This window comes from Carettochelys insculpta, chromosome 5 (genome assembly GCF_033958435.1).
Source record: "Carettochelys insculpta isolate YL-2023 chromosome 5, ASM3395843v1, whole genome shotgun sequence".
NCBI lineage: Eukaryota > Metazoa > Chordata > Testudines > Carettochelyidae > Carettochelys > Carettochelys insculpta.
The window spans coordinates 75,677,519-75,694,908 of NC_134141.1; the positions used below are offsets into that span (position 1 = coordinate 75,677,519).

Below are 17,390 nucleotides of genomic sequence, written 5' to 3' on the forward strand. Positions count from 1 at the left end.
GCTTGGGGCTAGCATTCACTCATTTTTCCTTCATCCCAACCCTTTTTTGACTACACTCCACCCTTACATAACATGCGGAGACCCTGCGGCATACTGCTTTCAAGAGAGAAAGAGTGAAGTGTAGCTGCACTTAAATGGGAACCACTTTAAAATGGTTTTATACTTTAATTACTTTAACCCTATGTATTAGACTGAATCAGTGTGAAAGGGGAGGGGCTCATTAAACTGTCAAAGAGAGCTTGAGCACTAAAAAGGGAATCAGAGGCAAAATGTGAATTAGCCCAAAATGAATGGGTATTATTAGGTAATTAATGTAACTAGCAATAACTAATTATGGAATAATTATCCTTATTCCATGGAGGTATAATCCTTTGATTTACTAAGAAAGCCACAAAAGAAATAAAATGAACAATTTAAGCCAACCTTTTTACTAGCAGGAAACAAACAAGGTTTTAGCATAAATCAACAGGCAGTAGACTTCTCCATATTATTTTTCATATTAACCTTTCCTTAATCCTTTGCAGAGAGCTAAAACTCATGGAATCATGCAAAGTTCATGATACTGTACCCAGTTATGTTTCCCTGGCACAAACCTGCATTGGAGCCAACTTAACTGATCGCTAGAAAATTCCCCCAGAGTTGAATCCTTGGCTGTTATAAACTCACCATAGTGGCTACTGTAGTATTCCTTTTAATACAGGGGGCACAATTGATGGAAAGGGATTATAGCTGGATTTTCTTATGTTCACCAGTTCCTGGCCCACAAACAACCCCTGAGGTAATTGGCAGCAAGGCCACTCCGATAAGCCCTCAGGCTGCTCAGCATTACTCTGGTATGAGGCAAGTTCGGGATTAGAGACATGCAGAGGTATCACAAAGACATATTTGCACATTCTCATGCCTCAAGATCTGACCTATTGTTTCCAGCATGACTATAGCTACCCATAGAGGGGTCTGGACTGACAATCTTGAGGAATGAAGTCTTCTACTTATCCTTAGAACAGATGAAATAAAGGCAGCGGGATAGCCAGCTTCCCTACCTCAAATTAAACTCCTCAACATTTCCCTAAAGAGGCTACCAGAAATGCCCTGCACAGTACCGGGCAGCACAAACACCATATCCACACAATCCTTAGTCTTTGTCTTCAGTCTGCAAAAAGGTTTAGATAGTTTTTAATGGGAACCAAATAGAAATGCTTTTCTTAATAACCTCACAAATAACTATTTCTTCTCTCTCATCTTTTTTTTTGCCTCCATCACCTCTAACCTTATCATCATCCTTGATGCTGAAAGTTTTCTTCCTCTCCATAGTCTCTGTGTCTACAAATTTGCCAGGCAGTGCTTCTGCATCCTCCTCGCTGTACAACATGACCTCTGTTGAAATCACCATTCTCTTCCTATGTCAGCTATTGTAATTCACTCCTCTCGTCTGTCTCCCAGCTCCCAATTCTTCAGCATGTTTTGGGTTCTGCTTCCTCTTCACATATATACACAGGCCATGCCATCCACATTCTCAGACCCCAAAACGTGTTCCCTGGTCATTTCAGGAGCCAGCTCAAAACTGCCCTTCATATTTTAAAGGACTTCTATGATCTGAATTAAGTTTATTTCAATGCTCTGCTCTTTCTAATCTGGTCACCTTGCTGTCTAGGCATGCATTCTGCTCATGATCTGTATCAGAACCTTCTCTCCAGTGTCTGCCATCCAAATCAACCTCCCTGTATCTCTTTGCTGCTTCAGTGCACCAACTTTAAGATTCTCATTTGAAAATGTATCTTTTCTCCTTTGCCTGAATCTTTTAACCTCTCTCTCTCATGTTCATTCCCATAATGGTTTTATTTACCCCCGCCATTGATTTTGGATTCAGTATGATGGACCAGAGCCACAATGTTTGGGTCCTCTTTCAAATGCTTCTCTTTGGGGTTTTCCTTTGGTACATTAGACAAGTGGGGCAAGTTCAGATCTTGATTTGATTTGAATCTGGATCTGATTTATTCAGCTACTTTTATGTCTCCATTACTGGTCTTGGCTCAGACTGAACTCTCCTATAAAATAAAAAGTCATGCTGAATTAAGGCAAACTGCTCTTACTGTTAGTTAATAAATAGCCTTCCATTAAGTCCCTCTGTTCTCAAATTAGAATGGATATTTAAGGCCCATTCCTGCACATTGTTTACTACTGAACATGGAGACTACCGTGAATGGTCCCACTAACATTAACAGAGCTGCGAAAGACAATAAGCACTATTGGTGGCAAGCATGAGCAACATTTAATCCATAATTATCTAACTCTCTGTATTTTATTACCGGGGATCCCAGTCTTTTGTGATGAAAATTAAAAAACAAACAAACAAAAAAAAAACCTCCAATAAAAAACTCCATAAAAATCCACAATTTTCCACAACTAAAATTAAACTTAACCTTAATTTCTCTAGCCACACTATACCTACATATCAGTTGAACACAATTATGTATATAGTAGTTCCCTGTTTATTCAAGCCTCTATTATCAATCTCTTAGTATTAAGTGAACCCCCTGCTACCCAGGGAAGACAATGACTGGGACTCAGGCAGTGAGCCTTGGGCAACTAGATAATAGAAGCTCAGATAAATGGGATTCTACAACATTTACATTTTCACAAAATGTTAAAACTAAAGATTCCATATTTTTCCATGGTAAGCAGTTTTCAAGGATCTTTGCCTGCTATCTAATAAAATAACATAAATCAATCTTCTATGTCATCCAGCTACCTGAAATTTTAACACAAATGTCTGCAGCCAATGGGAACTCAGTGCTCAGTATTTTTGAAAATCAGGCAACTCATGTAGGTGCCTAATTATGGATTTTGGCATCTAACTTCAGGCACTGAGTTTTGGTCAAAAACTTTACCGAATACCACAGTAGTTAGCAGTAGACTGGGTGAAAAAACATGCAAGAACTAAACAGCCAAGTGGTCAATGTAAAGAAACAATAAAACAAAATTTAGCTGGTTCATGTTTACCCCCTAGAATTATCCTATAGTTCTCTTCACAGAAAAAATTGATTGGCTTGCTAAAGTTTGATTAAAAACATAAATTAAGTGGCACCAGCAATATGCATATTTGTGCATGTTTTACTCTAACACTGACTGTTTAAAGCTGCACTAAATTACAGATGAAGGAGTTTCTCAAGTACAGAAGGGAACACAAACACTTCTAAATGGTCAGTGTTTCACATGTACCGGAAAAAAGTGAAAAAATTGCACAGTTGGGCTCACTTTTTAAATAAATTAGAAACATGCAATTGTTCAAGGGCAGTTTAATTTTACCAGACATATACTCTACATGCGTGTGTTCATAAAATGAAGAGAGCATGGAGTCAAGAGATAGAATTCTATGTTAATAGTATTCTTTCATATTTTAAATGATACACTACACTGGACATTTAGATAAACGAGCATACAATGTAGACAGATACTACATCCTGTATTAGGAATTTAAATGAGCAAATACCATTTAGAGATTAACTTTTGAGGGCTCAATCTAATTCCAGTTGAAATTAATGGGAATCATTCATTTGCTAAATTTACATAATAAAAGCCGCGTCTACACGTGCACGCTACTTCGAAGTAGCGGCACTAACTTCGAAATAGCGCCCGTCGCGGCTACACGCGTCGGGCGCTATTTCGAAGTTAACTTCGACGTTAGGTGGTGAGACCTCGAAGTCGCTAACCCCATGAGGGGATAGGAATAGCGCCCTACTTTGACGTTCCCGTCGAAATTGCCGGGTCCTCCATGGCGGCCATCAGCTGAGGGGTTGAGAGACGCTCTCTCCAGCCCCTCAGCTCCATGGTGGCCGCATGGAGCGGCCCCTTAAAGGTCCCCTCCCCCTCCCTTCCTGTGCAGGAAGCTGAGGGATCGTGCAGGCAGCAGCCTCCACACGCGGCCAGCCTGCACCTCCCTCAGCCCTCCACCCAGCTGCGATGGCTGCCCGGCAGCCCCCCCAGTGCCCCCAGGGGACCCCCCCCAAGGGGAGTCAGGGCTCACAGCCCAGCCGGAAGGGCAGCCAGGCTGGGAAGCGGCAGCGGGGCCCCTCCTGGACGGAGGCCAAGCTGCGGGACCTGCTGGGGCTCTGGAGCGAGGAGGAGGTGCTCCAGGTAATGCGTTCGCTCGGCTGGCCGACGGCCTGGCTGCCCGGGGTCACCCTGCCCGCACTCCTGACCACGTCAGGAGTAAGGTGAAGGAGCTGCGGCAGGGTTACTCCCGGGCCCGGGATGCGGCCAGCCGATCTGGGACCGCCCCCGTCACTTGCCCCTTTTACAGGGAGCTCAGGGACATCCTGGGCCCCCGGCACACCTCCTCCCCTCCGGCCACCCTTGACACCTCGGCCGACGAGCCCCAGCAGGCCCTGCAGATGGAGTCCGCCCCGGAGGCAAGCCCCGCACCCCGGGGCACCCCCCCCGGAGGCCACCCCCGGGACATTGCGGCAGGAGGAGGAGGAGGAGGGGGGCTCCTCCTCTGCAGAATCCGGGCTGCAGATCCTCCTCCTGCCATCCCGGAGCAGCAGCAGGGCCTCCGCTCCCCGGGGATCTCCGGACGATGGGAGCGGACCGACAGGTAGGTACCCCCCTCTGGTGTACACCCCTGGCCTTGAGGGGCGGGGGGTAATAGATATGTGTCCAGGGCCCCCCACATGCTCACATGGCCATGGCCCCAAGGACAGCAGGGCCATGGCCCTCACAGCAGTGCATCAGCCCCTGCCCCCACCCCACCACACACGACAGTGCCATGCCCCATCCCCGGGCCAGGGGGGAGCGGAACCTCGAGGGGCCCCCGGGAGGATGGGGTGGGACACCCCGCAGCAGCAGCATGTGATGGAGTGGTGGGGAGTGCAAAAGGGAGACTCAGGCTACATATGGAGCAACAAGAGCCGAATAGCTCCCAGGGGCAAAGGAGGATCCTGGGGCTACAGCTGGCAGGTGACACCTCTGCCCTGAACCAAGAGGAGGGAGGAGCCGAGCTGGCTTGGAATCGGGGGGTGAGGGCGGGGGCCACAGGTAGAGGCTAGGGGAAGGGAGAGCTGGAAGGCAGCCAGCCTGAGGAGGGGGAAAGCTGCATCCCAGAGGGGCACCCCTTGGGGTCTTCTCCCTACGACGGGTTGGAAGGACTGTCTCTTCCGACAGCTGGTGCTGTCACTCCTGGGAGAAACTGGGCATCTGTGGCCTAAGAAACCTCTCCTGCTGTCAGACCCTGCGGGGTGAAGTGAGAGTCGCTCCCACCAGGGGACGGGGTGCAGGGCAGGGGGACCCCTGAACCCCATCCATCACAGCAGCATCTCCCGGGGATGGGGAACCTGCAGCACAGAGCTGGGGGGACAAAGGCCACGGCTCGGGGCCCATACTAACGCCTGTCTCCATTCTTCTTCCCCCCCTCCTCTCCGGTGTCCCGCACCTGCACCATCAGAAGGACCGGAAGAGAGCGCCGGCGAGGCCTCAGTTGTCCCGGAGAGCCCTCCGGGACCATTGCTCCAGGCCAGACCCTCGGCCGAGGACCGACCGGCCCCACAGCGGGCTAGACGGCGGACCCCGCGCCACCACCAGCCGACGGCGATGGACCCCCAGCTGCTGGCCATCCACCATCGGCAGCTGGAGGTCGCGGAGCAGCACCTGCAGCTGCAGGAGCGGGCGCTGGCCTGGCGCCAGGAGGCATGGGGGGCCTACATGGAGACATTTAACCGCTTGGTGGACTACCTGGCCCCCCATGCCGTGCCGGCCGCCGCATTGCCCGCCCTGCCTGCTCCACCAGCCCCACCACCAGCTGCTCCGCCCGTCGCCGTCCCGTCCGCCGTCGCCCTGCCACCCACCGCCGAGGGCCGGAGCGCCGAGGGACCCCTGGAGCCACCTGAGACTCGCCGGCCATCCTATCTTCCGGTCCGGCCCGCCCCCACCCAGCCCCAGACAGGGCTGCGACTGCGTCGGGGCTCCCGGCCGCCAACGCCCAGTGCTGGGCTATAGGGGCGAGGGGCCCGGGACGTGGCCCCCCCCCTTGTATATAGTTTAAAGTTATTATTTGTTGCCCCCCGTTTGCCCCGTCCCCCCCATGTAAATAGTTCTCCCCTTTATCCTCCCTGGTTTTCTTTTTATTATTGAGGACACTTGTTCCTTTGTATTGTTTTATTTTTGTACATATTAGTTTTTTTTCCACATGTTTGTACATAGTTTGTTTTTGGTTCAAATATTTACAGTTACAAAAAAAAGGTTCTGAAACAAAAAGAAGTTTAAGTTCAGCCACAAGTGCGTGCTGTCATTTGTCCAGGAAAAGTGGGAGCGGGGTGCGGTGGGGTGCTCCATGGTGTAGGCGTTGGGGCAGGAGTGTGGTGGAGGAAGGGGCGGGCAGTAGGGGGCCTGGGCAGAGTTCACCCCGCGGCCTCTTCATCAAAGTGGGCCCGCAGGGCTTCCCAGACCTGGGTCCCCTCGGGGTCCACCTGCCGACTGGGGGCAGCAGGTGGCTGGACGTCTGCCCTGCCGGCCTCCGCAGCCCAGCCCTGGAAAAAGGTGTCCCCCTTGCTCTCTACCAAATTGTGCAGGGCGCAGCAGGCACCCACAATCTGGGGGATGTTGTTGGGGCCTGCATCCAGGCGGGTCAGGAGACATCTCCAGCGTCCCTTCAGGCGGCCAAATGAGCGCTCCACCACCTGGCGCACATGGTTCAGGCGCTCGTTGAAGCGCTCCTGGCTAGCGGAGAGATGGCCCGTGTAGGGGTGCATGAGCCACGGCCGGAGGGGGTAGGCCGCATCTGCGATGACGCAGAAGGGCATGGTGATGTCCCCCAGAGGGATCTCCCGCTGGGGGATGTAGGTCCCCGCCTCCAGCCGGCGGCACAGGCCCGAGTTCCAGAAAACCCGGGCGTCATGGGTGCTGCCAGGCCAGCCCACATGAATGTCCTGGAAACGTCCCCGGCTGTCCACCAAGGCCTGGAGGACGACAGAATGGTAGCCCTTTCGATTCAGGTATCGTCCTCCACTGTGATGCGGGGCACGGATGGGGATGTGAGTCCCATCCAGAGCCCCGAAGCAGTTGGGGAAGCCCAGGGTGGCAAAGGCCGCGATGGTGGCATGTGGGTCCCCCAGCCTCACGAGCCTGTGCAGGAGCATGGCGTTGATGGCACGCACAACCTGCAGAGAAAGCACATGGGACAGCACCAATGAGGGGTGAGCAGGGTGTGCGTGGCCCTGCCCTGCCCTGCCCTCCTCTGCCCGGGCACCCCTCCCCTGCCCTGCCCTCCTCTGCCCTCCCCGGCCCTGGCCTCCCCTCCCCTCCTCCTCCCCTGCCCTGCCCTCCCCTCCCCTCCCCTGCCCTCCTCTGCCCGGGCCCCCCTCCCCTGCCCTGCCCTCCCCCCGTGGGTTCTCTTACCTCCATGAAGACAGCCCCGACGGTGGCCTTGCCGACACCAAACTGCTGCCCCACGGATCGGTAGCTGTCGGGAGTGGCCAGCTTCCAGACAGCGATGCCGACCCATTTCTGGACTGTGAGGGCACGCCGCATGGCGGTGTCCTGGTGCCTGAGTGTGGGGGTGAGCCACTGGCACAGCTCCAGAAATGTCTGCCGGCTCATCCTGAAGTTCCTGAGCCAGCGGTCGTTGTCCCACTCCCCAAGCACCAGCCGCTCCCACCAGTCGGTGCTGGTGGGGTAGCTCCACAGCCGCCGGCATGTGAGGCAGGCGGGGGGGGGGGCGGGGTGCTGCAGGGTTAGGGGTTGAGCCCTGCTGCCCTGGGGGCATCTTCTCCTCTGTGGCAAGGAGGTGCTCAGCTGCCTCCCGCATGGCACGGAGCAGGGCAAGCCCTGCTCCTGCCGGGAGGGCTGGGTGGACCTCTGGCTGCTGCTGCTGCTGCTGGGGGTCCATGACTGCGGCGCCCGGGGTCTGTGTGCCTATGGCTCTTCAGACCGCGTGCTGTGCAGGCTGAGTGTGTCTGGGAGGCGCCCTTTAAGGGAGCGGCTAGCTGTTGCCCCGGAAGCGCTAGTCCGCCCTGTGACCCTGTCTGCAGCTGTGCCTGGCATCCCTATTTCGATGTGTGCTACTTTGGCGTGTAGACGTTCCCTCGCTGCGCCTATTTCGATGTTGGGCTGCGCAACGTCGAAGTTGAACATCGACGTTGCCGGCCCTGGAGGACGTGTAGACGCTATTCATCGAAATAGGCTATTTCGATGTCGCTACTTCGAAATTAGCTACTTCGATGTAGCGTGCACGTGTAGACGTAGCCAAAATGACTGAAAATTGGTAAAGGGTAAAAGAGGCCAGGCTGCATACTGAGCCTAAACTTCTACACTGTTTTTTAGCCCCATTGTGCCCTGCAAATCCACATCAGTTGAGCTGGGACCAGACTCAGGCAGCTGTAAGGCTTCTCTCTTTCTTTCTCTTTTCACTTGTTCGTTTGTTGGAAATGTTTTATTTGGTTTTGATTGGCTGTATTGACTTACCCCTAAAGTACTTTGTGAAAATGTTAAACTTTCAACCTTTCCTGGATCTTGCAGGTTTTTGTCACAAGCTTATTGTTATTCAAATAATGCTTTTGTAGGCAATTTCCCTTTGTTATTTCAAATAATATGCTCATTATATTTGGTTCATACAATAACAATTCATACCAAAACAAAAATTTTGTTCCAGATTTTCACTGGCAATCAGAATGTGTTAGTAGCAATTAGATCTGCCCTTTTAATGAGTCCGGGGGAAACTGTTCTGTTAGGATAAAGCATAGCATACAGACTTCTAGGAATGAAGAAAAAAAATCTGTCACTCACCAGTTTTTAAAGCAAAAATTAAGTCATCAAATTCTTGTGATTCTTCATCAGCCACCAAGGAGCTGTTACTAAATCCTCCAGAAGCATTGAAGGCATTCCCATTTTGTGGGCTCTGCTTAAAAGCAGCACTGGCTTGACTAGCTGGCCGCAAGGATGCCCTCTCCCAGTCTCCTGGCACCTTAAATGAGTTAAAAAAGTCTCAAAACTGAAATTATAATGGCAGTTACAAGTGCACAAATAGTTCTGTCTAGCTAGACATTTAACAATCCCCGTCCTTGCTCACGGTATCTGAATGGCTTTGAACCCATGACTACAGAAGGGTATAGGAATAGGCTCTTTTGTGTCTCTTGCAACGGAAAGTCTAGCTCAACAGACATATTTTTAAAATCACTCTAATTCATTACACATAAGTTAGCTTTGTGTTCACTCTGGATTCACTTGCTGATTTAAAAAAAAAATCCAGTTTTTCCTTTTTTGTGAACATTGTCCTCAGGCACAGGGAATTCAAACTGAAATACTCTAAAATTCCATTCAAAGTCTTCCTGCCTCTTCTCTCCTTTAACAATGACACCCCCCAGGAGATCCTTCAACAGACCCAACCTTTCTTCTTCACACCATCCAAGTTCCTCTATCTTTCTGCTTTATAGAAAGTATATTTCACTGGCACCCAACTCTTTGCCACCTGTTCCACAACATCTTATTGATTAGTTTAAATAATTTATCTTCACAATATTATTTGCCTTTGAAATTGCTGGGGCAGAGCCTGGTTGCTAAATCCCATGTGCCATCCAATCCAAATTACAGCTGGCTAGAAAACAGAATTTATATTCAGAAAAAAAAAATTAAGTTTCAATTTTTTGTTTTGTTTTACATAACTCAACATATGACAAAACCAACTATGACATCCTCTAAGATCAGAGACAAAAACCTGCCCCTGTTGAAGTCACCAGAAGTTTTCCCATTGACTTCAATGGGGCCAGAAGTCATCAGAAGTACAGCAACCTGAAAAGTATATTATGTTGACGGTGACCTACTTTTCATAAACATGGTTGATAATTCTACATGAAGCTAACAAATCAACCAAGCAATGTAAATAAAAAGAGGGTGTTGGTAGTGATCTATATGTGTGATGTCACCAGAGAGCTGTAATGCACAAGACCATTAGCAAGCCTGAGAATAACCACTTTTATTCTTCAAGTTAACATCATTATATGTTTGCCCTCTCACACACCAATTCAGATATGAAGCACAGAAGCAAAAAATAATTCCCCCCTCAATGGTTATTCACAGCTACATACAGTTTGAAGCTCTCTTGTACAGGACTCTCTAGTCTGGCAACATCCTGGGTCATACCAGACCATAGTTGTTGCCAGCTCAATGACTCCAAGTCACAGAGGTTGCCAGTGGTTGGGAGCTCAGCTGGTCTGGTGGCAGATAGCCCCACCAGCTAGGAGCAAAGCCCAAAAGTTTGGGAGCAGAACTCTACCAGCTGTGGGGGGCACGGAACCATGCTTCCCATAGTGGGATAGTGTCAGAGTGGCCTGACGTCCCCTGCTCCAGCAAACTCCCTCCACCAGGACCTCTCAAGTTCCTGAGGGTGCTGGACCAGGGAGGTCCAACTTGTGTATCACTGTTTTCCCCCATTCGGCTGTACAATTGGCCTCTTTACAGTATTTTATTATAATGATTATGAGGTAGAGAATAGTGGTACCTCTTCCATAGCACTGATCAGATTCTGAGTAGATTTGCTGATCTCTCCTCCTGCTGGGGGCATCCCACTGCCATGTGTGAAAAAGGCAGAGTCTGGACTTGTATGTCCATTCATATCTATGGTGTAACTTGCTTTCACTGGGCAACAAAGCTGGTTGTGTAGGATAAAATACACAACAAAGACATACAGACCCTGGGGAAAAAACAAAGAGAAAAGAGCATCAGTGAAATGAAGCAATCCTGGACTGAGAACACAGTCATGACAAGAATCTACGTGCTATAGCAGATATCTCCTATCACTCCAACAACCAATGAAACATGTGATTGAGATAGGATACACTGGATAACAAGAGCAAGTGCCACTGTAAACCACAGGCTTGGAAGTTAACAGAAAGCAGAAAATTATATCCTGAGGCCTCCGGTTATGGATCATTAAAAATGATTGCCTAGTTTAACCAACCTAGTTGTGAAGCCAAGATCACAACAAAAAACAAGTTTCACAGTCATCGTAACAGTGAGAAAACACGTTTAGGGGCTGCTTTACAATAGAAGTTGTCAATTACTCCCCACTTATTTTATCCTGACAGCCATTATTTTTGTTCTCTTACTGACCTACCATCTCCTTACCTTTCTACCCCCTCATCAATCTCAGACAAACGGCATTACTGCCAGCATTGATATCTAGCTCCTGTTTTAAAAGAAATTCTCCAAGATACTCCCTCATTCAATACTGGCTTTCATTAATGATTTTTTACAAGAGCTCTTCTTGTTTGTTTCTGTAACTCTTCTGTACAACTTGCTAATTTTGACCTTTGGTTTGAACAGCCGGTCAAAAGGGTTAAAAGTGACTGTATCTTTTGCCAACACAGAAATCATATAATTTACCTTTTCAGAATAAAATCTGACTCATCCTTTCATCTGATTGTTAAATTATGTGACTACCAAGGTGGTGAGAACAACTTGTTAAATGGGTTCTGCAGAAAGGTTAATTCAGGAAGATTTCCTGGTATCAAATCTGAATTGCTTTAATGTCTCCTTCTGTTCTCAGGACTTCCAAAAAACCAAAATAGGACAAGTCATTTGAAATGTAGCCTACAGACATGAAACTTGTAATTGAGATTATAAGAAGTAAATGAGCTTTCATCTACCTTCTTATTCTCTGGAATTTCTACTGTTTGCAATTCTAAATATGAAACGAGACTGGGAACACCCAGTTTCTGTGTGTATACACACCCACACGACAGGCTGACTGAAACCACACTTCATCAGTCTCACAGATTCATAGATTTGAAGGCCAGATGAGATCCATATGATTATCAGGGCCAGATCAAGCCCTGTGCACTGTGGAAATGGGAGTTTCGGGTGTTAACTATTTTTGCCTGGGCAGAGAGAGAGACCAAGCCTGTAGGGCTGCTACCGTCCCCAAGAAAATGGAGCAGGGGAGAAAAAGAGGGAGGGGAGGACTATGCCCTGCCTGTGGTTAGGAGCCTGCTGGTCCCACCTTTTCCTGAACTCTGAGCACGCTTCTCTTGGGACTAGGATTCCTAGCCCTTCTTCTGCCACTGGGCTTCTCTTGCCCTGACCCTGGCATGGTGATCCCTGCAGTGGTGCTGATAAGATCCGAGCCCAGCTACAGTGGACATTTCCTACTCTCTGATAGTGAATGCTATAACCCAGTAGACCAGCTCACAACACAACTCACTCATTCATCTGGGGCAGCCAGACTAACTCTGAAATGGGGGACCTATGCAGATGCACCCAGTGCATGATGGTCATCTAATAAAGGAAGATGAAACCCCCTCTCAAACCCATTCAGCTAAATACCATAAAAATGTCCCCCCCACAACTACTACAACGTTTGTGTCAGATTTTTTTCAAAACAAGTTTAGCAGACAACAAAATTCTAAATAATTAACTGTATTGATAACAGGCGTTTCTTCTTTTATTGAGTGGATCTACTTTTGCTTACAATGAAAGCCTTGTTTATAATTTCAATACTTTCATTGTAAGCACGCTCTTGGTTCAGAAGGTTTGGTATTAATCAAAATAGCTTTAAGGTCAGTGATCTACAGTGTGTATTCCCTAATTAAAATAGCTATCATCTTGCAGAAGGAGACACTGTGACACACAGCAGAGATATTACTTTCAGGATCTAGCAGTGTTCTTGTTTGACACCCACCACGTAGCCACTGAAATTGTGATGGTCAGTAGCGAAGGCTGAGGTGGATTTTCTTTACATGAGGTTTTTACACTGATGCTCAAATTGCTCTTCTGTGGTTTTCCCTAATGAGTACGCAGACTGCTGTGATAACCTTTCTGAATGAAAGGGCACACAAGGAGTCATTGGCTGAGTCAGGTATTAGAAACAGGAATCCTGACTCTCAGGTCATGTCTTCAGTCAAACTTATGTTGCTCAGGGGTGTGAAAAAACCGCCTCTGAGGGAGATAACTTTTGCCAACAAAGCAGTGGTATACACAGTGCTATGTCAGTGGGAGAGCTTCTCCTGCCAGCACAGCTACTGCCACTCATTGGGAGTGGCTAATTATGTACACAACAGAGCTTTCCCATCAGCATAGAGTAACTACATGAGGGATATTACAGTAGTGCAGTTGCATCGATATAGCACCTGACACTCTAAGTTCTCCAGTGCAGACATAGCCTGAGGTCTCTGTGCCCTGTGCTATCACTGTTTCAACACTGCAAGGCGCACACATGCTGATCAATCAACTTAAGTTACAACCAAACCCTCCTTGGTCTGCACCATTTACCAAATTATTCTTTTTATAGCCACCTACCTTGCAAGGTCAGAAGAGCCCATTGTGTCCCCCAGTGTGAATGCCTGTATAACACAGGCCATAGGACTTTCCCAAAATAATTCCTAGAGCAGTACATTTGATTTTAAAATGGTCAGTGATGGGTAGTCTACCCTGACTCTTGGTACAATAAAAGCTTTATTATCCGGCATCCCCGGGGATGCCAGATAATAAAATGTGCCAGTTATTGAGCTGGGGTTGGCAGCATGCGGCCAGCCCTGTTCTGCACCCCTTCCCCACAGGCACCAGCCTGCCTCCTCCCACCCTCTGCGGTAGCTATGGCAGCTTACCCTAGCCAGTCAACTGGCCCTGGCCATGCCAATGGCGGCCCAGCCAAGCCAGTTAACTGAATGTGCCAGCTAGCTGAGTGCCAGATAACTGTGTTTTTACTGTAATTAATCCAATAACTAATTACTCTCATTATTCAAAATGTGTACCTTATTTCCCATCTAAATTTGGCTAGCTTAAACTCCCAGTCGTTTGATTTCCAGCCTTTGTGCTCTATGCTGAAAAGGTCGTTGTTAAATATTTGATTGTTGTGTAGCTACTGATAGATGGCAATCAAGTTACCACTTAACCTTCACTTTATTAAGCTAGATCAAGCGCCTTATGTCTATCACTGTAACTATTGAAAATGTATACACTTGGACTGAGTGTGAGATGGACATAGGAGACAAACTTGTTGAAAGTCTATGGGTAAGTTTAAAAGGGTTAAAAAGCAAGGGTGATGTAATGGTAAGGGTCAAACCAGGAAGAAGAGGCTTTTTTAAAATGACTAACAAAATCATCTAAAGCACAAAACACGATGTCAATGGGGAATTTCAACTATCCGGACGTCTGCTGAGGTCCAGATGAGGTGCAGTGAGTAACGCTAGTTCCTCTTACTGTGATTAAATATGTGTTCAAAGGATCTCAAGTAATGCCTCACTACATTTATTAATTGTTGCAAAGTCTAAGTGTACTTACTTTGCTTTTGTGCAATCAAATGGTTCTGCATATTATACAATGCAGATAGTTCCAACAGCTATGAAGACTGACATGGCCTGCACCAGAATACATTGACATAAGTCTATATTACCTATACGTCAAATATAAGTAGCAGCTGATTGTTTGCTTTGGAACAGCATTAGAAAAGTGCACATATCAATGTTTAACAGTGCTACAGCTCCTTCTGAAAAGTACTCCTGGACTATGTAAATAAGGGATGGCAAAGCAATGGATTTTGTTATCATGTTTGTTCTTAATTGCTTTGACCAGGCTGGTACCATTCTCAGTGACGATGAAGTCAACTTCCAAAAACCAAGTTCCAATAGCTAGATACCTAGAATTTCTCCCATATGTTCACTCTAATATATTTAGGGATATGTGGGAACACAGTCTTTGGTGAAGAGGCTCCCAGTAACCACAGAAAGGTTAGGCTGATGAGAAAGGAAGTAGCAAGTGACCTGATAAGAAAATCACAGGTGCAGTGAGATCAGACAATTACTACAACAGGGGATCACAAATAAACAGGCACAAGCAAGCAAGGCATTCATCTAGCTTTGGTGTCCACAGTGCAGAATATGCCGTTTCTATCAGAAGTTTGAAAAATTCTGATAAATACAAAGCTAGTCTCACAGTTCTCGAGACCATTCTACATCTCCTGTGCAGTAAAGCTAGAGTTGCCTACAGCCAGTGTCCTCCACTATTACACAAACTTCAGAAATTCAGGATCTTATACCACAAATTAGTTCTGTAATGTGAAGGAGTGAGGCTGAAACTACCTGCACTTATAATGAAAGACAAGAAGATGAGACTACTCCTAACACTGTTGCGCTGGTTTTGCTTTTTCCCTACTGACAGTGGCCATGGCAGAGGAGAAGGGGGAACATGAGGACGGAAGGGCTGGTGCTGCTGCTGGTACCTGAAATGGAAGACCACCACCACTCCCAGCGGTAGAGTAGAATGATGTGAAAGTGAGGAAGGACAGACAGTGGCAGGTGGCTTGCTGCCCCTAGGGGTGCCGGATTTTTGAAAAACTTATGTGGACAGGCAGCCCCAGCTGTGGGATCCCCAACACGGCTGCCTGTCCTGAATAAGTTTTCAGGAGTAACTGGGAACTGGGGTCTGTGGCCAGGGGTACAGAGGGACCCCGCAGCCCTGCGGGATCCCTAGCCAGGAGCAAGGAACCCAGAAGCTGGGGACTGCGCAGCCAGAGCCGGTCCTAGGGGTGGGCAAGCTGGGCAGTCACCTGGGGCCGCCAATTTCAAGAAACCACTGAAATGAACTGGCCTGTTTGGGGTTGGAGCCAGCAGGTGTTTGCTGCGTGGGGCCAGGGGAGGGGCATGGTTTCAGCTGAGCAGCCTGGCATCTGGGGCATGCTATGGGTGCAGCAGGGTCCAGCAGGAAAGCGTGGCAGCTGGGTGAGCCCACCCGTGGTCCCCACCCCCTGTGGGATGACAGCAGCTGGGAGGGTGCACCGGCCACCCCCGCTTCTGGCAGCTCGCATTTGCCTGGAGCCACAAATTAGTTAGGACCAGCCCAGCTCTGCCAGCAGCACTGCAGCTTGGAGCCAGTTGGGGTGGGGAACTGTTCCTGAAAGCCCCGGCCGGGATGGAGGGACCCCACAGCTGGGAACCAGCCGAGGCATAGTGCTCCAGCTGGCAGCCCCAGCCGCATGATGGAATTTCCCTGATAAGACCAACATTCCCCATTTACACAGAAATGTCCAGCAGGATATTTGGCATCAATGCAGGACACAGGACTTGCCAAGGAAATTTGGGACTGTCTTGCACATTGCAGGATGTCTGGCAACCCTAGCTGCACCTATGGGCTGTGTCTACACTACAGTTCTGTCTTGAAAGAACGTCTTTCGAAAGAGAACATCGAAAGACGGTCCTTTGAAATGGAGTGTCCGCACACACCAGCGGGGGCCGAAGGTTCAGTCTGTTCTTTTGAAAGGGCCCCAGCACAATTTTGAAAGAGAGTGTCCGCACTTGCCAGGGTGCTCTTTTGAAAGAGCAGGGGCAGGAAGTGCCAAGGGCAGGGTCAAATGGTGGATGAGCCCTTCCCGGATCACCATCTGCCATCCCCTTAAAGGGTGCTCCCAGTACCTCAGTCTGCACACTCCGAGGGCGAGCAACCCGATCCCCAGGCAGTGCTAGAGTGAGAGAGAGAGAGAGAGAGAGAGAGAGAGAGAGAAAGAGTGGGAGAGCGATTGGAGGTGGCATCCCTGGCCCTTATGGAACCCCGAGCAGCACCCCCTGCCCCATCACAGCTGTGGCCAGCACCATGGCTGAGGTCCTGGCCACCCTGCTGCAGTGGCTCCAGGTGGCCACCACAATAGCCACCCTCCTGGACGCCATCCTCAGGGCACAACACCCCCAGCTGGTTCCCCAGGTCATCCGCCACCTGTGGAGCTTCCTTAGAAGCAGCGACTGGTGGGACCAGCTGGTGCTGGAGGACTGGGGCAATGACTGGTGGCTACAGAACTTCAGGATGACCAAGGGGACATTCCTGCAGCTGTGCCACTGGCTCGCCCCAGTCCTCCAGCACTGGGACACACACCTGAGGCTGGCACTCCCTCTGCACAAAAGGGTGGCCATTGCCCTATGGAAGCTGGCCACCTCAGACAGTTACAAATCCATCGGCCACCAGTTCGGGGTGGGCAAAGCCACCGTTGGGGCTATCCTTATTGAGGTAAGACATGCTCAGCTCACACCTAGACGGCATGTGGTGGGTGGGGGGCAGCCTGGCGACAGGCACCGTCAGGAGAAGGGCGGGCACCCTGGGGACAGGGGCAGGGATGGGGACAGGCATGAGCGGGCAAGCCACACCCCACCCCATGCTCACAAGTGCACCCCTCTATGCCCTGCAGGTCATCTGGGTGATCAACAAGGTGCTCCTGAGGCAGCTGGTTCACTTTGGGGACCTGGACAACACCATCTGGGGATTCCAGGAGCTGGGCTTCCCCAACTGCTTGAGGGCCCTGGATGGCACCCACATCACCATCCAGGCCCCAAAGCACAGCTGCAGGGCCTATGTGAATCACAAGGGCTACCACTCGGTGGTCCTGCAGGCCCTGGTTGATGCCAATGGTCAGTTCAAGGACA

At 49.4% G+C, this 17,390-nt stretch overlaps 1 protein-coding gene across 1 annotated transcript in view; it reads right to left on the reverse strand.

The window, feature by feature from the left end:
• ADGRV1 (adhesion G protein-coupled receptor V1) overlaps positions 1-17,390 on the reverse strand; it is a 378,918-nt gene that overhangs the window by 3,761 nt on the left and 357,767 nt on the right. Inside the window, exons 89-90 of the mRNA XM_074994210.1 lie at positions 10,487-10,678; positions 8,776-8,953 (exon numbers count right to left, since the gene is read on the reverse strand). Of these exons, the coding sequence (XP_074850311.1) occupies positions 8,776-8,953; positions 10,487-10,678 (370 nt within the window). The remainder of the gene's footprint in view (positions 1-8,775; positions 8,954-10,486; positions 10,679-17,390) is intronic.